Source organism: Artemia sp. Qi Xiang Cuo, chromosome 1, assembly GCF_049724085.1.
Source record: "Artemia sp. Qi Xiang Cuo chromosome 1, ASM4972408v1, whole genome shotgun sequence".
Lineage (NCBI taxonomy): Eukaryota > Metazoa > Arthropoda > Branchiopoda > Anostraca > Artemiidae > Artemia > Artemia sp. Qi Xiang Cuo.
In genome coordinates, this window is record NC_142794.1 from 91,310,526 (window position 1) to 91,327,843 (window position 17,318).

The 17,318-nt window shown below is 36.2% G+C and overlaps 1 protein-coding gene across 2 annotated transcripts in view; it reads left to right on the top strand.

Moving 5' to 3' along the window:
- LOC148956912 (uncharacterized) overlaps nt 1-17,318 on the top strand; it is an 88,726-nt gene that overhangs the window by 32,790 nt on the left and 38,618 nt on the right. For both annotated transcript variants that reach the window (XM_089087719.1, XM_089087728.1), the window contains exons 2-3: nt 12,663-12,863; nt 14,227-14,318. In XM_089087719.1, the coding sequence (XP_088943845.1) occupies nt 12,681-12,863; nt 14,227-14,318 (275 nt within the window). In that variant the 5' untranslated portion in view covers nt 12,663-12,680. The remainder of the gene's footprint in view (nt 1-12,662; nt 12,864-14,226; nt 14,319-17,318) is intronic.

Below are 17,318 nucleotides of genomic sequence, written 5' to 3' on the forward strand. Positions count from 1 at the left end.
ATTTCAGGCTTTTCTGAGCTAGATTTCTTAGCCTGTCATTGGTGTGTGCTTTCAGAAAATTATGATTTGAGTTATATGAAATACTATTTCAGGCATTTCTGAGTTGGACACTTCTAAATTTTTCCGTAGAAGATAGATAAGGTTATTCTATGATTGTGATTATTTTCTACGAAGATAAAAAGTTTCACTCTAATTCTAATTTTCTTAAATTTAATTCTTACTTTTCTCATAGATATGGAAAAATTTAAAGTTATGTTCAAAATATTTTCCCGGAGAAAAGTTCAACTTCGATTCTGAATTTTCTCAATGAAAATGAAATAAGTTATTGATCAAATCTATTGTGCCAAAATAATATACAAATTTCCACTTCCTTTCAGATTTTTTTCACAATGAGATGAGGAAATTTAAAGTTATGTTCCAAATTTTTATATAAGATAGGAAAAGTTATACTTTGAACGTGGATATTCGAGTTCTAATCTGAATTTTACCAAAGAACACAATTCAATTCTAATGTGCCCAATAAGAAATTTAAATTAAAAGTCCAAATTTTTCGGAGGAAAATAGAAATCGCAATACCATACATGTGAATATTTACACGGAAAATAAAAAGTTATAGTTCTATTTTAAATTTTCTCAATAAAGTGACGAAAAATTAAAGTTCTCTTCTGAATTTTAACAAAGAAATCACTTCAATTCTAATTTCACCAGAGAAAATAAAAATCTTCCTATACAGATACATATATAACTAAGAAAATAATAAATTTAAATTTAAATTATAAATTTTTCGGTGGAAGATAGAAATAGTAATTAAATAACTGTGAATATTTTAACGGAATATAAAAAGCTATATTTAAATTTAAAATTTTATCAAAGAAGTGAAGGACAGTTCAAGTTCTCTTCTGAATTTTCACAACGAAAAAGAAATTAGTCATTGTTCATTTCTATTTTTTCCGAATAATATAAAAAATTTTCACATTAGTTCAGATCTGGCTCAACGAGATGAAAAATTTAAATATTGTTCCAAGCTTTTCACTGAAGAAAAAAAGTTCAATTTCTCTTCGGAATTCTACCAAAGAACACAACTCAATTCTAATTTCTCAAGAGAAACCAAAAATCCTCCACTTCACTTCTTTATTTCACAAAGACAAAAAGAAATTTAAAGTTCAATTCTAAATTTTTCGGTGGAAGATAGAAAAAGTAATACAATAATGGTGACTATTTTCCTGGAAGTTAAAAAGTTCTAGTTCAATTTAAAATTTTCTCATCGAAGTGAAGAAAAGTTCAAGTTCTCTTCTGAACCTTACCAAAGAACACAATTCAATTCTAATTTCTCCAGAGAAAACAAAAATCTTCCACTTCAGTTCTTTATTTCACAAAGACATAACGAAATTTAAAGTTCAATTCTAATTTTTCGGTGGAAGATATAAAAATTAATACCATACTTGTGATTATTTTCACGGAAGATAAAAAGTTCTAGTTGAATTTTAAATTTTCTCAACGAAGTCAAGGGAAGTTCAAGTTCTCTTCTGGACTTTACCAAAGAACACACTTCAATTCTAAGTTCTCCAGAGAAAACAAAAATCTTCCACTTCAATTCATTTTTTCACAAAGACATAAAGAAATTTAAAGTTCAGTTCTAAATTTTTTGCCGGGGCATTGAAAAATTTATCTTATACTTGTGATTATTTTCACGGACGATTAAAAGTTTTAATTCAATTTAAATTCTCTAAAATGAAGTGAAGAAAAGTTCAAGTTCTCTACTGAATTTTACCAAAGAACACAATTCAATTCTAATTTCTACAGAGAAAATAAAAATCTTCCACTTCAGTTCTTTATTTCATTCAATAAGATCAAAAGTTTCACTTTATTTATAATTTTTCTTAAATTCAGTTCTGATTTTTCTCAAAGAGATGAAAAATTTAAAGTTCTGTTCCAAATTTTTCATAGAAGATAGAAAAAGTTATATATTGATTTTGAATATTCAACAAGAATATATGGAATTCAACTTTAATTTTGAGTTTTCTTGAAGAAGTTCAAATTGTTAAAGTTCTCTTCTGAATTTTCTTAAATAACAGAAAACAGTTAACTCAATTATGAATTTTAAAAATTAAAATGAACAAACCTTCCACTTCCATTATTAATTTCTCTAGGACATATAAAAATTAAAGTCCAGTTCTAAATTTTTCTGTAGAAGATAGGAAAATTTATAGTATGATTCTGATTATTTTCCAGTGAAAATAAAAAGTTTCACTTTATTTCTAATTTTCTTAAATTCACTACCGATTTTTTGCAGAGATAAAAAATTTAAAGTTCTGTTCCAAATGTTTAATAGAAGATAGAAAAAGTAGTACTTTGAATTGAATATTCGACATGAATATAAGGAGCATCACTTTAATTCTGAGTTTTCTCGAAGAAGTGCAAAATGTTCAAGTTCTTTTCTGAATTTTCTTAAAAAAGTAAAAAAAAGTTAGCTCAATTCTGAATTTTACCAATGAAAATGATAGAAGCTTCCACTTCAGTTCTTAATTCCTCAAAGACATAAAAAATTCAGTTCTCTTCTAATTTTTCCAAGAAAATAAAAAGGCACCACTTCAGTTCTGGGTTTTTCTCAAAGAGATGAAAAATTTAAAGTTCTTTTCTAATTTTAAATTAAATTTTAGCTCCTTTGTCTTATGGATTTACCAATCAAATTTTTAAATTACAAAATGAGTGACTCGTTCTATTATTAAAGACAATTCGACAACCTCATTTGTCTAACCACCACCCACCGCGGTTTAGCTAAATAAAGGCAAATATGAACAAAGAAAGATAAACATATCTATATATTTAAGTTAGGTTAGGTTAAATTATAATGGGGTATCATGTTACTTTATACTAAACTTTTGCGTTGAGTCAGGTTTGGTTAGGTTCAAATAGCAAACTACACATCCCAAATCTTAATTTTCTGACAACACATACCAATGAAAGGCTAAGAAATCTAGCTCAGAAAAGACAAAAATAGCAAACCACTCATCCCGATCATATGTTTCAGTCAACACACACCTAAGAAAGGCTAATAAATACAGCTAATACAAGTGAAAAATAGCAAACTATAATTCCCAAATCATACGTTTAAGTAAACAAACACCAACGAAAGACTAAGAAGCCAAGCTTAGAAAAGTCAAAAATATTAAACTACTGATCTCAAACTAATGGCTTCAGATAACATTCACCTACCAAATACTAGGAAGCGTAAGCTCAGAAAAGCCTTAACTAGCAAACTATCCAACCCACATCATAATTTTCTGATAACACATACCTATGAAAGGCTAAGAAACCTAGCTCAGAAAAATCAAAAATAGCAAACTACACATCCCAAATCATAGGTTTCAGTCAACACATACCTAATACAGTTTCAGAAAAGTCCAAAAAGAAAACCACTTATCCCAAATCATAGGTTGCAGACACCACACAACTACACCGTACAAAGAACTCTAACTCAGACAAGCCAGAAAGAGTTATCTACAAATCCCAAATAATAGGTTACAGACAACAGTCCCCTATGAGATACTAATAAACCTTAGCTCATAACAGTCTGATATATCCAAATACTCACCCCAAACTCGAAGTTTCTGACAATACACACCTCTGAGTGACTAAGAGTCCTAGCTTTAAAAAGTCCAAAAAGGCAAACTACACCTCCCAAATCATAATTTTCTGAAAGCACACACCTATGAGAGGCTAAGAAATCTAGCTCAGAAAAGTAAAAAATAGCAAATTAACCATCCCAAATCATAGGTTTCAGTCAACACACACCTACGAAATGCTAAGAAATCCAGCTCAGAAAATTAAAAAAATAGCAACCCAAACAACCAAAATCATATGTTTCTGACATCACACACCTATGAAAGACTAAGAAATATGGTTATGAAAAGTCGGAAATATCAAATTACATATCCCAAATTATAAGTTTCAGTCAACACACACCTACGAAAGGCTAAGAAACCTAGCTCATAAAAGTCTGAAATAGCAAACTACTCATCCCAAACTATTGATTTCAGACAACATTCACCTACGAAATACTATGAAACCTTAGCTCAGAAGAGTCTGAAATAGCATACCACACCTCCCAAATCATACTTTTCAGACAACATACAAGTATGAAAGTATATTAAACACAGCTCAGAAAAGTAAAAAAATAGCAAATTAAGCATCCCAACTAATTTTTTTAATAATCAAGACACATATAAAAAGGTAAGATACCATGATTTGAAAAGTCCAATAAGCAAACCACTCATCGCAAATCAGATGTGTTAGTCAACACATCCCTCTGAACGGGTCTGAAATCAAGCTCAGAAAAGTCCAAAATAGCAATCCACCCAAACCAAATAATAGATTTCAGACACCTACAATCCACACACCTACGAAAGACTAAGAAATCTGGCTATGAAAGGTCAAAAAATAGAAACCTACAAAAACCAAATCACAGGTTTAAGACAACACTCAGCTACGAAATACTAAGAAATCTGGCTATGAAAAGAGTGAAATTGAAAACTACTCACCTCAAACTATAGGCTTCAGAAAACAAACACCTATGAGAGAGTATTAATACTAGCTCTGAAAAGTCCAAAACGCAGACTTCAAATCTCATATAATAATTTTCTGACAGCACACACATATGAAAGGCTAAGAAACCTAGCTCAGAAAAGTCAAAAATAGCAAATTAACCATCCCAAATCATACCGACCTCAGAGTTTCATCCTCAAATTCTCTTCTAAAATCTCTTCAAAAATCATCCTTTAAAACGTCTCTAAATGTTTCGCTGAAATAATTCAATAGAATATGAATTTTTTCTTAAAAGAAATAATAAAGCCTTAAAAAAGTATTAAACGGGTGGCTCAGAAGCGTTTGGGGCGCCGGGGGCCCTTGGGTACTCCGGAGAACCTTTGAGGCCGGGGGGGTTCCTTCGGGGTTGGGGTGGGGGAAACAGAACCCTTTGGGGTTGTGGTAAGGGGACCTCACAACACTGTTCAAATGAAACTTGTGTATTATAACGACCACACTCAAAACCTCTTCTAAAATCATCTTTTAAATCATCTTTTAAAATGTCTCTAACTGTTTCGCCGAAATAACTCCATAACCTGTCTAAAACGGTTTCGCCCAAATAATCCCTAAACGTAATTTCAGCGTGTTCCTTTTGTTTTTGTCATCCCTGCGCTGGCACATTTCAAACTTTTAGGAGAGCCTGACCTTCGTTAATCTCTTCATCTCATAAAAGTTCCTAGCTACACTAATAAGGTTTCGTTAGAATATCAATTTATCTCTCCGACTTAAAGCTCAGTGAAGCCTTATTTAAAAATATAATTGCTATCTCTTTAGACTCCCGGATAATTTCAAGATAACAAGTGATGTCATTTCTAATTCTTGACATTAAAGATCAATGAAGCGCTATTTAAAAATAGAATGTTAATTTTTCTCTCTGACCTAAAGAACGTTTATCCCTCAGACCTAAGATTAAAGAAGCCATAATGTTTGTTTCTTAAGTTCCCTTTCGTGAACCAATACGTCCCCCGCAGATTATTTAAATAAATTTCTCAGGTTTGGTTCACCTAAAGATCAAAGAAACCTTGTTTGTTTCTTAATTCCCCCATCGTCACTCAATAAGTCACCCACCGAGGATTCTCCTTAAGGGCTCAATGTAGGTTCGACAAAGAAAATCATAACACTCATGTAGAGCATGTACAGTCTCACTAAAAACTAAACATAAAAAGTACATATATTGCTTTTGAAATCCAGCAAATTAAGAAGATACATGTTGTTTCATTCTCACTGACAAAAACCATAAAACAGACATAAATTGCTGTTGACATCCATAAATGTTAGAAAGTTCCTGTTTTTTCATTCTCACTGCTAAAAACCAGGAAAACAGACATGAATTGCTGTTGATATCCATGAAAAACATCAAATAAATTGACCAACACACATAACCATCCAAGAAAACATCCATCAAAGTGAGAAAATTCATGTTTTTCCATTCTCACTGACAACGAACAGACATAAAAACATGCATAAATTATGTAAAAAAAAGTTGTAGGTGGCAGCAGGGTGTTCGTTCTGTATCAATAGGGGCCATTCTACTTAAATGGTTGCACTAAAACTGGTAAATGCAAAAAACAACAACGCAATAGAAAAATCGTAATGAACAATCATTTAAAAGTCAATAATTAAAAAAAAAGTTAATAAGATAAAAACTGGTCAAACTAAGCTTACACAAATACAAATCAGAAAAAGAATTAAAACGGACATAAAAATAAGGGGGGGGGGATACGCGAATATACACAAAAAAAAAGAGTGAGACAAATACATATAAATTAAAGGGGACCCTAAAAAAGTGTCAATAATTCAACTACACTAAATCAATAAAAGAGAAAAAAACTGGTCAAGAAAGGGGGGGGGAGGGGACAAAACTAAATAAATAAGACTATTGACATAGTCTTTTCAGGGAAAAAGAAAATACTGCTTTAGATCGTTTCTTTTTTTTAAGGCTTTATAGTTTGGCGGCTATTTGTATGCTGAAGGAAAATTTTCAGCAATTTTTAATAACATACACCCTTTTAAAAATCTGGACACAAATAGTAGTGTTTAATTTAGTTTCATAACTCCTCTAGTTGACCTGAAATCGAATAGTTGATGTCCTTCGCAAAATAATCTGTTTACTTTCTTTGATAGCTTGGATACACTTACGCTATTTTGATTCGGTTAAACTTTAAAACCAGAAGTAGCCCCGAAAGTCTGAACATAATACCCTCAGTGGTTCTTGGGATACTGCTGAGATGCCTTATTGGTAATTAGCATTAACACAGTGCATTTTGATTTAATCTTAAGGCAGCATTTACTTTTTAAACATAATGGGCAAATGGAAGGGTGAACGTGGGAGGGGGATTAGTTGCCCTCCAATCACTTTCGACTATTAAAAAAGGCATCATCCATTTCTATTGTCAATCGAGTGAGCCCTTTTCGAAGTTCCCCTGACAACTCCCTCGATACGAAGTGCCGTGGTCTAAGCAACAACAACAACAAAAATGATACATTATACCCACATCGATCTTTACTATAAAAAAGTCAAGCCTTCCAATCACTTTTGACTATTAAAAAGGGCACTACGCCTTTCGATTTCCAATTGAATGAGCCCTTTTTGAAACGACAACGCTTTCTATAATTACCTTATATGCCCCCTGGGCATAAATTACAACCCTTACCCTAAGGGCTGTAAGGGTGTTTTTCATCCTCTAAGACCTAATTTCCAGAACTTTCAACTACGTTAAACAAAATGGCACTCTCAAAATTTTTATTTAAGGTGTTTGGGGAAATGGCGGACATGAGATGGGTATTAGTCGCTCTCCATTTCCCTTCAACAATTAAGAATGTCCCTAGTCCCTTGAGTTTCAAATCAAATGAGCCCTTTTAAAGTTTCTACAACACTTTCAATAAAAATCTTATATGCCCCCAGGGCATAACTTACTACCCTTGCCCTGAGGGCTGCGGGGGTTTTCATTCTCAAAGACCTAATTTCCGGACCTTTCTACTACGTTTAACAAAATGGCTATCTGAAAATTTTGATTGGTTGTGTTTGGAGGAATGGTGGGCGTGAGAGGGGCGGTAGTCGCTCTCCAATCACTTTCAACTATTAAAAATGGCACTAGCCCCTTCAACTTCCAATCAAATGAGCCCTTTTGAAGTTTCTACGACAACACTTTCAATAAAAAATCTTATATGTCCCCAGGGCATAACTTACAACCCTTGCCCTGAGGGCTGCGGGGGGTGTCATTCTCAAAGACCTAATTTCTAGAACTTTCTACTACGTTGAACAAAATGGCTATCGAAAAATTTTGATTGGATGTGTTTGGAGGGATGGTGGGCGTAAGAGGGGGGTTAGTTACCCTCCAATCACTTTCGACTATTAAAAAGGGTACTAGGCCTCTCAATTTCAAATTAAATGAGCCCCTTTTGAAGTTTTTCGACAACTCTATTTATAAAAACCTTAGATACCCCCAGGGTAGAACTTACAACCTTTGTCCTTGGGGCTCTGGGGGGTTTGTCATCCTTAAATATATAATTTCCAGAACTTTCAACTACGTTGAACAAAAGTGCTATCTATAAACTTTGATTGAGTGTTTTTGGGGAAATGGTGGGCGTTAGAGGGGGGTTAGTTACCCTCGACTCACTTTCGACTATTAAAAAGGGCAATTTCAATTTCCAATCAAATTAGCCCTTTTTGAAATTACTACAACAACTTTCTATTTGAACTTTACATGTCCCCAGGGATTGACTTACAACCCTTGCACTGAGGGCTCTGAGGGGGTTATCATCCTAAAAGACATAATTTCAAGAACTTTCAACTACGTTGAACAAAATGGATATCTCCAAATTTTGATTGGATGTGTCCGGGAAAATTTTGGATGTGAGAGGGGCGTTAGTCGCTCTCCAATCACTTTCAGCTATTAAAAAAGGTACTAGCCCTTTCAATTTCCAATTGAATGAGCCCTTTTGAAGTTTCTACGACAACGCTTTCAATAAAAACCCTATATGCCCCCAGGGTATAACTTACAACCCTTGCCCTGAGGGCTCTGGGGGGGAGATGATCCTTAAAGACTTAATTTCCAAAACTTTCAACTACGTTGAACAAAATGGTTATCTAAAAATTTTGATTGGATTTGTTTGGGGAAAAGGTGGGCGTGAGAGGGGGGTCAATTACTCTCCACTCACTTTCGACTATTAAAAAGGGCAGTTTCAATTCCAAAAGAAATGAGCCCTTTTTGAAATTTTTTACAACAACTTTCTATATAAACCTTATATGCCCCCAGAGCATAAGTTACAACCCTTGCACTGAGGGCTCTGATGGGGCTATTAACCGAAAAAACCTAATTTCCAGAACTTTCGACTACGTTGAACAAAATGGATATCTCAAAATTTTGATTGGATGTTTTTGGGGAAATGGTGGATATAAGAGAGGGGTTAGTTGCTCTTCAATCACTTTCGACTATTAAAAGGGCACTAGCCCTTTCAATTTTCAATTTAATGAGCCCTTTTTGATGTTTGTACAACATCGCATTCTATAAAAAAAACCTTAGGCCTACATGCTCCCAGGGCATAATTTACGACCCTTGCCCTGAGGGATGTATGGGGGATAGGTTGTCATCCTTAAAGACCTAATTTCCAAAACTTTCAACTACGTTGAATGAAATGGCTATCTAAAAATTTTGATTGGATGTGTTTGGGGAAAAGTTGAGCGCGAAAGGGGGGTTAGTTGCCCTCAAATCACTTTTGACTATTAAAAAGGGCACTAGCCCTTTGAATTACCAATCGAATGAGCCCTTTTTCAAGTTTCTACGACAAAGATTTCAATAAAAATCTTACATGCCCCCAGGGCATAACTTATAACCCTTGCCCTAAAGACTGTGGGGCGAATGTCCTGCTCAAAGGTATAATTACCAGAACTTTCAACTGGGTTGAACAAAACTGCTATTTTAAAATTTTGATTGGTTGTGTTTGGGGACATGGTGGCAGTATACGAGGTGGTATTTACCGTAAAATCAATTTAAACTATTTAAAAGAAGGTCATTAGCCCTTTTGATTTCCCAGCGAATGAACCCTTTTTGAAGTTTCTACGACAACGCGTTCTATTAAAACCTTATATGCCCTAGGGCATAACTTACAACCCTTGCCCTGAGGGCTGTGGGGGGGGGCTGTCATTCTCAAAGACCTAGTTTCAAGAACTTTCAACTCCGTTGAACGCTATCTCGAATGGTGGGCGTCAGAGGGGGGTTAGTTGTCCTCCAATCCTTAAAACCCTTGCCCTGAGGGCTGTTGCGGAATGTCCTCCTCAAAAACATAATTTCTATCTGGAAATCAACAACGCTGAACAAAATGGCTATCTAAAAATGTTGTTTGAATGTGTTTGGGGAAAAGGTGGGAGAGAGAGGGGGGTTAGTTGCCCTCAAATCACTTTCAACTATTAAAAATAGTCGCTAGACCTTTGAATTTCAAATCAAATGAGTCCTTTTTGAAGTTTCTACGACAAAGATTTCAATAAAAACTTATATACCCCCAGGGCATAGCTTACAACCCTTGCCCTGAAGACTTTGGGGGGAGTGTCCTGCTCAAAGGTATAATTTTATTAACTTTAAACTGCGTGGAACAAAATGGCTATCTCAAAATTTTTATTGTTTGTGTTTTGGAAAATGGTGGGCGTGGAAGGGGTGTTAGTTGCCTTCCAATTACTTTCGACTATTAAAAAGGGCACTAGCCATTTCAATTTCTTATCGAATGAGCCCTTTTTGAAGTTTCTACGACAACGCGTTCTATGAAAACCTTATATACTCCCAGGGCATAACTTACAACCCTTGCCCTGAGGGCTGTGAGGGGGCTGTCATCCTCCAGGACCTATTTACAGAACTTAAAACTACGTTGAATAAAATGGCTATCTCAAAAGTTTGATTGGATGTGTTTGGGGAAAAGGTGGGTGTAAGAGGGGGGTTAGTTGCCTTCCATATACTTTCGACTATTAAAAAGGGAACTAGCCCTTTGAATTTCCAATCGAATGAGCCTTTTTTGAAGCTTCTACGACAACGCTTTCTATAAAAACCTTACATGGCCCCAGGGCATAACTAACAACCCTTGACCTTAAGACTGTGGGGGAGTGTCCTCCTCAAAAACATATTTTCTATGTGGAATCAACTACGCTAAACAAAATGGCTATCTCAAAATTTTGATTGGATGTGTTTCGGGAAATGGTGGGGGTAGAAGGGGTGTTAGTTGCCTTCCAATCACTTTCGACTATTAAAAAAGGCACTAGCCAATCCAATTTCCAATCGAATGAGCCCTTTTCGAAGTTAATACGACAACTCCTTCGATACGAAGTGCCCGGGTATGGAAAAAAATAATACATTGTGCCAACATCGTTCTTTACTTAGGCAGCGCTATTGCCCTGCCTATGAAAATCCTAACAAATCTCCTATATACCCTGTTATCTTGTATGATTCTTGCCAGCCTTCGGTTTACAATAACATAATCAATAAAGTTAGCTGACCTACCATCATGTGAACACCCTATCAGTTATAACTAGATCTTTATGCCTAGAATATTGCAGTAATCTATAACCGTTACAATTTCTTCTTAAATTCTTTTGATGTAGTTCACTATTAATAGTAGTAGCAGAAGACGTAGTGGTAGCGCTCAAAGTTGTAATCGTAATAAGAGTAGTATCAGTAGTCGCAAGTACTTGCAATCTCAGATGTAAGTATTCGCAGATGCCCCTACAAGTAGTTGCAGTTGCAACAGTCACAAGTATTTCCCTTCCCAGTCTCAAATAGTTGCAGTCGTAGGTGGTCACCGTCGCAAGTAGTCGTAATCGCAGGGGCAACTAATAGTACCAAGTTGCAGTCAAAAGTAGTCGTAGTCGCAGTCTCTAGTTGTCGTAATCACAAACATTCGCAGTCACAAGTAGTTGCAATTGCAGTCGCAAGTAATTGCAATCGGTAGTTACTACTGCGACTGCGATTAGTTGCTGTGGCTGTAGTAGTAGTACCTTTGAAAGTTAAAAGTTAATATTCTTAGCCCTTCCTTATATATTGCAGATACACTCTTTTGATAACCGGGATGCATGTAATGTCTTTTGATTTAGTTCAACCTCCACCTCAACATTCCTTGAAGTTTTACTTTAATACCCTTAGCCTTTTCGGGCACATACAGGATAAAACATTTCCCCCTTTCCCAATAATAAATCCTAAATGTTAACAATGGGCAAATTGCATAATTTGCAACCCTTGCTACGGGGGTGTGGGGTTCTTTTCATCCCCGGAGGCACAGTTATTAAAAATTTCGACTATTTTGAACAAAATGGTTTTCTAAAAATTTTGGTCAAAGTTGAGAAGGGGGTATCTAAAAAGGATATAAGGGTTTGGGGGTCTGGTTGTCAATGACTACTTTTCAACATCCCCTTGACTTGCCCTGAAATTTGCAACTTAACACTCTCAGTCACTGCTGAGGTGTTTACGGTGAACCTTATCATTCGTAATTTTTTTTTTTTTTTACCAGCTAATAAAGGACGTTCATAAGCAGCCAATATTATCCAAGATATGAATAAAGTTGGACCGGATTTCTGGAATCTCGAACATGTATTTAGGTTTTTTCCTCTTGAAGGTTGCTGCCTGTGCTTGTTAAGTTCGTCAAGTAATTTCATTAAGACTACGTATTATGTTCTTCTCAGTTGTTCAAACAGGCCGGCCTAGGAGTAGTATCAGATAAAAGGCAACGATGTACCCTTGTCTGTAGTGAGGGAGATGTTGAACAAAAGTAAAATGAACTATGTAATACTGGTCGTCAAAGTGACAGTAAAGCAATTTCAACATTGAATTCCAATATTTTCAAAAGTTAGAGAGTTGAGAATATAACTACAAGTATAACTTGTAATGCCTTCATCTAGTTTTATTAAAACCCCTTAAATATTCTTGGAACCATGCTGTATGTTAGTCCAGTCGGAAGATTTTTCTTCAGCAGTAAATTAGACATCAAAGTGAGTTATTGGGCCATAATTTCTATGCCTTCGAGAAAATTTTAATGGTGATCCCCCACTCCCCTCCAACTAACTATGGGCAGATATTTTCGTAATATTTTACTTTCAGGTTGTGTACTCGTATATAATGGTTTCCTCCCCAGTGTGCTGGATCCAGATGCTAATTTGGTTTATAGCACTAGATGCAACATGGTCTACAGTGAGTGCAGTATGTCCTGGTGCCTGTTATTGCGATGACATCAGATTGGAGGTTTTTTGTGACAATGCAGGGCTAGATGTCATTCCTATCACTCTTAACCCTTATGTTCAGGTAAGTTCGGGTCTTTATTTAAAACATAAAAACATGCTTGTTTTCAAATTGTTCATATCTGATTATGACATTCGAGACTATTTAAAGATAAAGTTAAAAAATAATTTACGATTTATTGAGTCAAACTTGTTTAGCCTTGAGTACGAATTATATCGAAAAAATGACAGTAAAAAAAAAATTCTGGGTAAAGGTTTCTTTCAATACACGAAAAAGCACAAAGACTAGTGCGCTAGATAGGAACGAATGTAAAATTCGTTAACAACTGTTAAATCATAAGATTAAGTTGAAAGCGAATCATAGCGAACATCCAATTGGAAAAAGAACGCAGCTAAAAGCATTTTTGAGAACTTATCTTCTCCCCCTTTTTTTCTCTGATTTGTTTCCTCTGTCACCCCCAACCGTTACTTTTTAGGGGAGGTAGTGAATTATTATCTTTATGTTGTTTATGTGTTGTATTATCTTTCCTTCCTAAAAAATAGTATTTTTATTCGCAGTGCACAAAGGTAAGTTTCAAATTCTAAACATTTCAATCTGTTAAGAAGAATCACAACCAAATCCAAGATGGTGATGTTGTTCATTAACTGATTCATAGTCTAAGAATGAATTGCTCAGAAAATATACAATGGTAAAAAATTACTAGGCAACGCACATGAGCATGATCCACTCTGCTGTCACCATTTGAAGCTCAGGATTTGTTGTTTTAACTTAATTATTTTACCTGAAGTAAAGTGTTAGTGAATCTCCATTGACTTACACAACGGGTAAGTTTCCTAGTTTTTTTTTGTTTTTTTTTTAGAATTTAAACATACCCTGCATGACATAGTTTTATTTCGTTGTTATCATTTTTTTTATTTTTGGGCCCCTTCAAGGGCCGTTTTACCGAGCGGCTAGCACGCTGGACTTGAAATCCTTTGTCCGTGAGGACAGGGGTTCGTGTTCTTTTGTAGCTGGTTATTTGACTTGGAACGGGGGTTAAGTGGGGTGACTCTGTAAGTATGTGTACTAATGTGTAAGCCCCAGATGGGTTAACCATGGAACAAAACTACAGAATCAGTAAAGAATGAGCCACCAAATGTACATCATTAGACATTTGGAATTTAAATGGCAACAATTTTGCTATCAATTTATAGCTTTGTCAGCTACCAAATTGCTTCTTTCTTCTTTTCATTGGGCTTTCGATTTTTCATCTTTGTTGTGAAGATTGAAATATGCTGAACACTATTAAGTTCTGTTTATCATGATCGTTCTGTTTGCTGGCCCCTCCGTTTCAACGAATTATAACTTTGCATTTGCATTCCCTGGTGAGATTGTTTTTTTCCTTTTCACTTGTAACAGTTTTTTTCCGTTTTTTTTTTTTTTTTAGCGGCTTGCACTTCGCAACAATAGGATTAAGAGTATTGACAATGGTCTTCAGGTGTACCAAGATTTATTATATGCAGACCTCTCACGGAACAAGTAAGTAGCAATTTTTATTAATGTTGTTCTAAAAAGTACAAATAGTCCTTCGGACATAAGTTTTTTTTTCAAAAGAAAGTAAAGAAGGATATTGTAACATAAAAAACAGAAATTATTCCGTGTATGAAGGGGGGCTGTGGCGGTACTATGGGATTAATTACTTCTTGGTAATACGAGATCACGAGTTCGATCTCGAATACTGTAGGGCCAGGAATTTTATGGAGATTACTTATTAGCGTCTCTAAATAATCAAGCGAGAATAAGAAAAAAAAACTAGGAAGGCCCTTTCCCTTTTAGCCCCTACTGTTTATGCAATCGGCTCGAGCTTCACCAGTGATTTTCAACTAGTCTTTGTCCCATTTTCTACCATGAATCTGGAAACCCCCTCCTCTCATAGCTCCAAATCTTATTTGAGTCTCGCCAAATGTTCTTTTGACCCCCTGGTTTTGTTTCTGGGAGGTTGCTGGTTTGCAAACAGGGACTTCTGGGCATGTTGTGCTTTTGTAGGGATCAGATAAATTGAGAACCATTATTTTAGTTAAGGAACTACTGGCGGCGAATCTAATCCCCTTTGAAGCATTAGAGATGTCGTCGATCATACCTGGTAGATCTTGAACGGTTAATTCTAGTATGCCAATTTTATCTGCCAAATCTAGATCCATGAAAGATTGGAAATAGCCATCTATGTGTTGAAAACGATTCCGCTGCTGTTCCTCATTGTATTATACACAGAAACGTTTCAGGGGGGGGGGGCAACTGCGTCAGCTGCCCGCGGCGCCGCCGGGGTGGGGGTGACGCGGCTTAAGGATGGCCAATTTCGATCAAATTATATCACTTTGATTCGGCTATTTTGCTTATATTTGAGTTGGAAGGAGGCTGTGTAATTAATTTTTCCTCGGGCACCACCAACCCTAGGAACGACTATGATTATACACAATCCAGGCTATAACGTGGTTGAATAATATGGAGGGTAAGGACATCATTGCTTTACTCCAAACTCTACTGAAAACTTAGAAGTGGCTTTGCCTGCCACCCAGATATAAGCCCCCGCATCTTCGCACGCGCTTTGTGGTATTTCGAAGACTTCTTGTGGCGTACCATCTTCAGCCATAACTCTTCATGGCCCATCCCTTATAAGAGAGCCAAAGGCAGCTATAAAATCGGTAAAAACGATGAGAGAATGCAGATGAAATGGTGAATAGTCAGTATTTGTTCCGCACTGTCTTAGCACAGGTATGGAGCCTGCCTGTTCAGAACGGGTTAACTCGTCTTGTGCTTTATATAATCGATTTAAAAGAATGACGCAGAAGATTTTCTTGGGTTGGTCTATATTTATCAGGTTTGTCTTGGTAAATACCCCTTTAGTTTGCGCGACAGCTTTGTCTTTTTTCTATATAGTTGACCGGGGATTCGCACTTTTTAGTCTTTCAGAAAAGTTTAGTTGTCCAAACCCGCAACAAACAAATTGGTTAGACGGCACAGTATAGTTGGTTGACCTTGGCCATTTCGTAAGAGATCCTATTCGTTGTTTTCGTCTTTTATGGCCAAGTCACTCTTCAGCTACCTCATGTGTCGCAGCTTTCATCTCTGCTTATTCTTCGTCATGCCTGGTCATCTATTCAAGGCTTTTAATGGGTTACTGAGTTTCAGCTCGAAGTTTGCTCGATTGGGAGACTAGCGGACTTATCGGGACAGGCTCTCAACCACCAGTCCACGTCGGATATCTCCAGCACCGTAGTAAAAATATTTTCTGTTTTTAATCTTCCCTATCCATTGGTGTTTCGTGGAGACTTACTTAGCTCGGAGGTCCAGTGTCCTTGGTGCCCTGTTGCGTTGGCAATTCTACCAATTAGACTAGTAGAATGTTGCAGAACTCCGCCAATGCGAGTTGCAATTTAGAGCTCTTCCCCGTTCGCTATCAATGGGGGGTTGTGTGAATTCTCGCTCTAAGGGCCCAATTATAGCATGAGAATTTTCATGCTTATTAGGCCCCAATTTTGACCTGGGAGATCGGGGAGCTGGGCACCTTATAACTCTTTATTCGGGTGGTGTATTTGTTGCACTGATAGATGATTTCAGCATATGACTGTAAAAATTTAGCCTAAAGAGTGGGAGTAAGGGACATCCTCTTATACGGATTAATTCCAACTCAATTTGGTCCTAGCTGAAGTTTGCCGTAAACAGTGTTGAAGAGCCAGTAACACCCTTCATGTATGGAATAGTATCGAAGCTTGCCAATGCCTATTAAAGATATTAACCTCCGCTTTTTACGCTAAAGTTGAAATTTTCTTCCCCAATGTTTTAAGAACTTCTTTTTCCTGGACCTAATCCTGGACTGGTTTGCATATATTTTTTTAACGAGCTTCTGTCACTGTGACAGGTTGTGTTCTTTTTTAAGAACCGAAACTCGAAGAAGAACAACTACAGTTTTCAAATCAGCAAGCCCGTTTAAACCTTCAACGGCTTAAAAGTTTAGATCAGGGTGCAAGAGTAGGTTTGAAAATTGATATTAAGAAGACTAAGTCACTAAGACTTGGAAAAAGTGAAGGTGAAGAGGTGTTGTTGGGTAACGAGAAGATCGATCAAGTTGACGGCTTCTCTTACCTTGCTAGTATTATTAGTGAAGACGGTGGATGCACTGAAGATGTTATAATTAGAATAGCCAGGGTCCAGAGCGTTTTTTTTTTAGTTGAAAAACGTTTGGAAGAAAAGGAAGATAAGCTTGTGAACCAGGATTAGAATATTGGAAGTTACAGTGATAACAGGGGTCAAGTACGGCTTTGGAGCGTGGGTGCTCCGAAAGACGGAGAGGGATTTACTAGAGGTTTACCAGAGAAATTGTCTATGGACTTTTTTGGGTACCCGTCTGATTGACCATGTCTCAAACAGTAACCTGTACGAAAAATGTGGTTTAACCCCGCTTTCTTGGACAGTAATGAGAGAAAGGCTGAAATGGTTAGGATATGTTATGTGGATGAAAGATGACAGATTGCCAAGTAT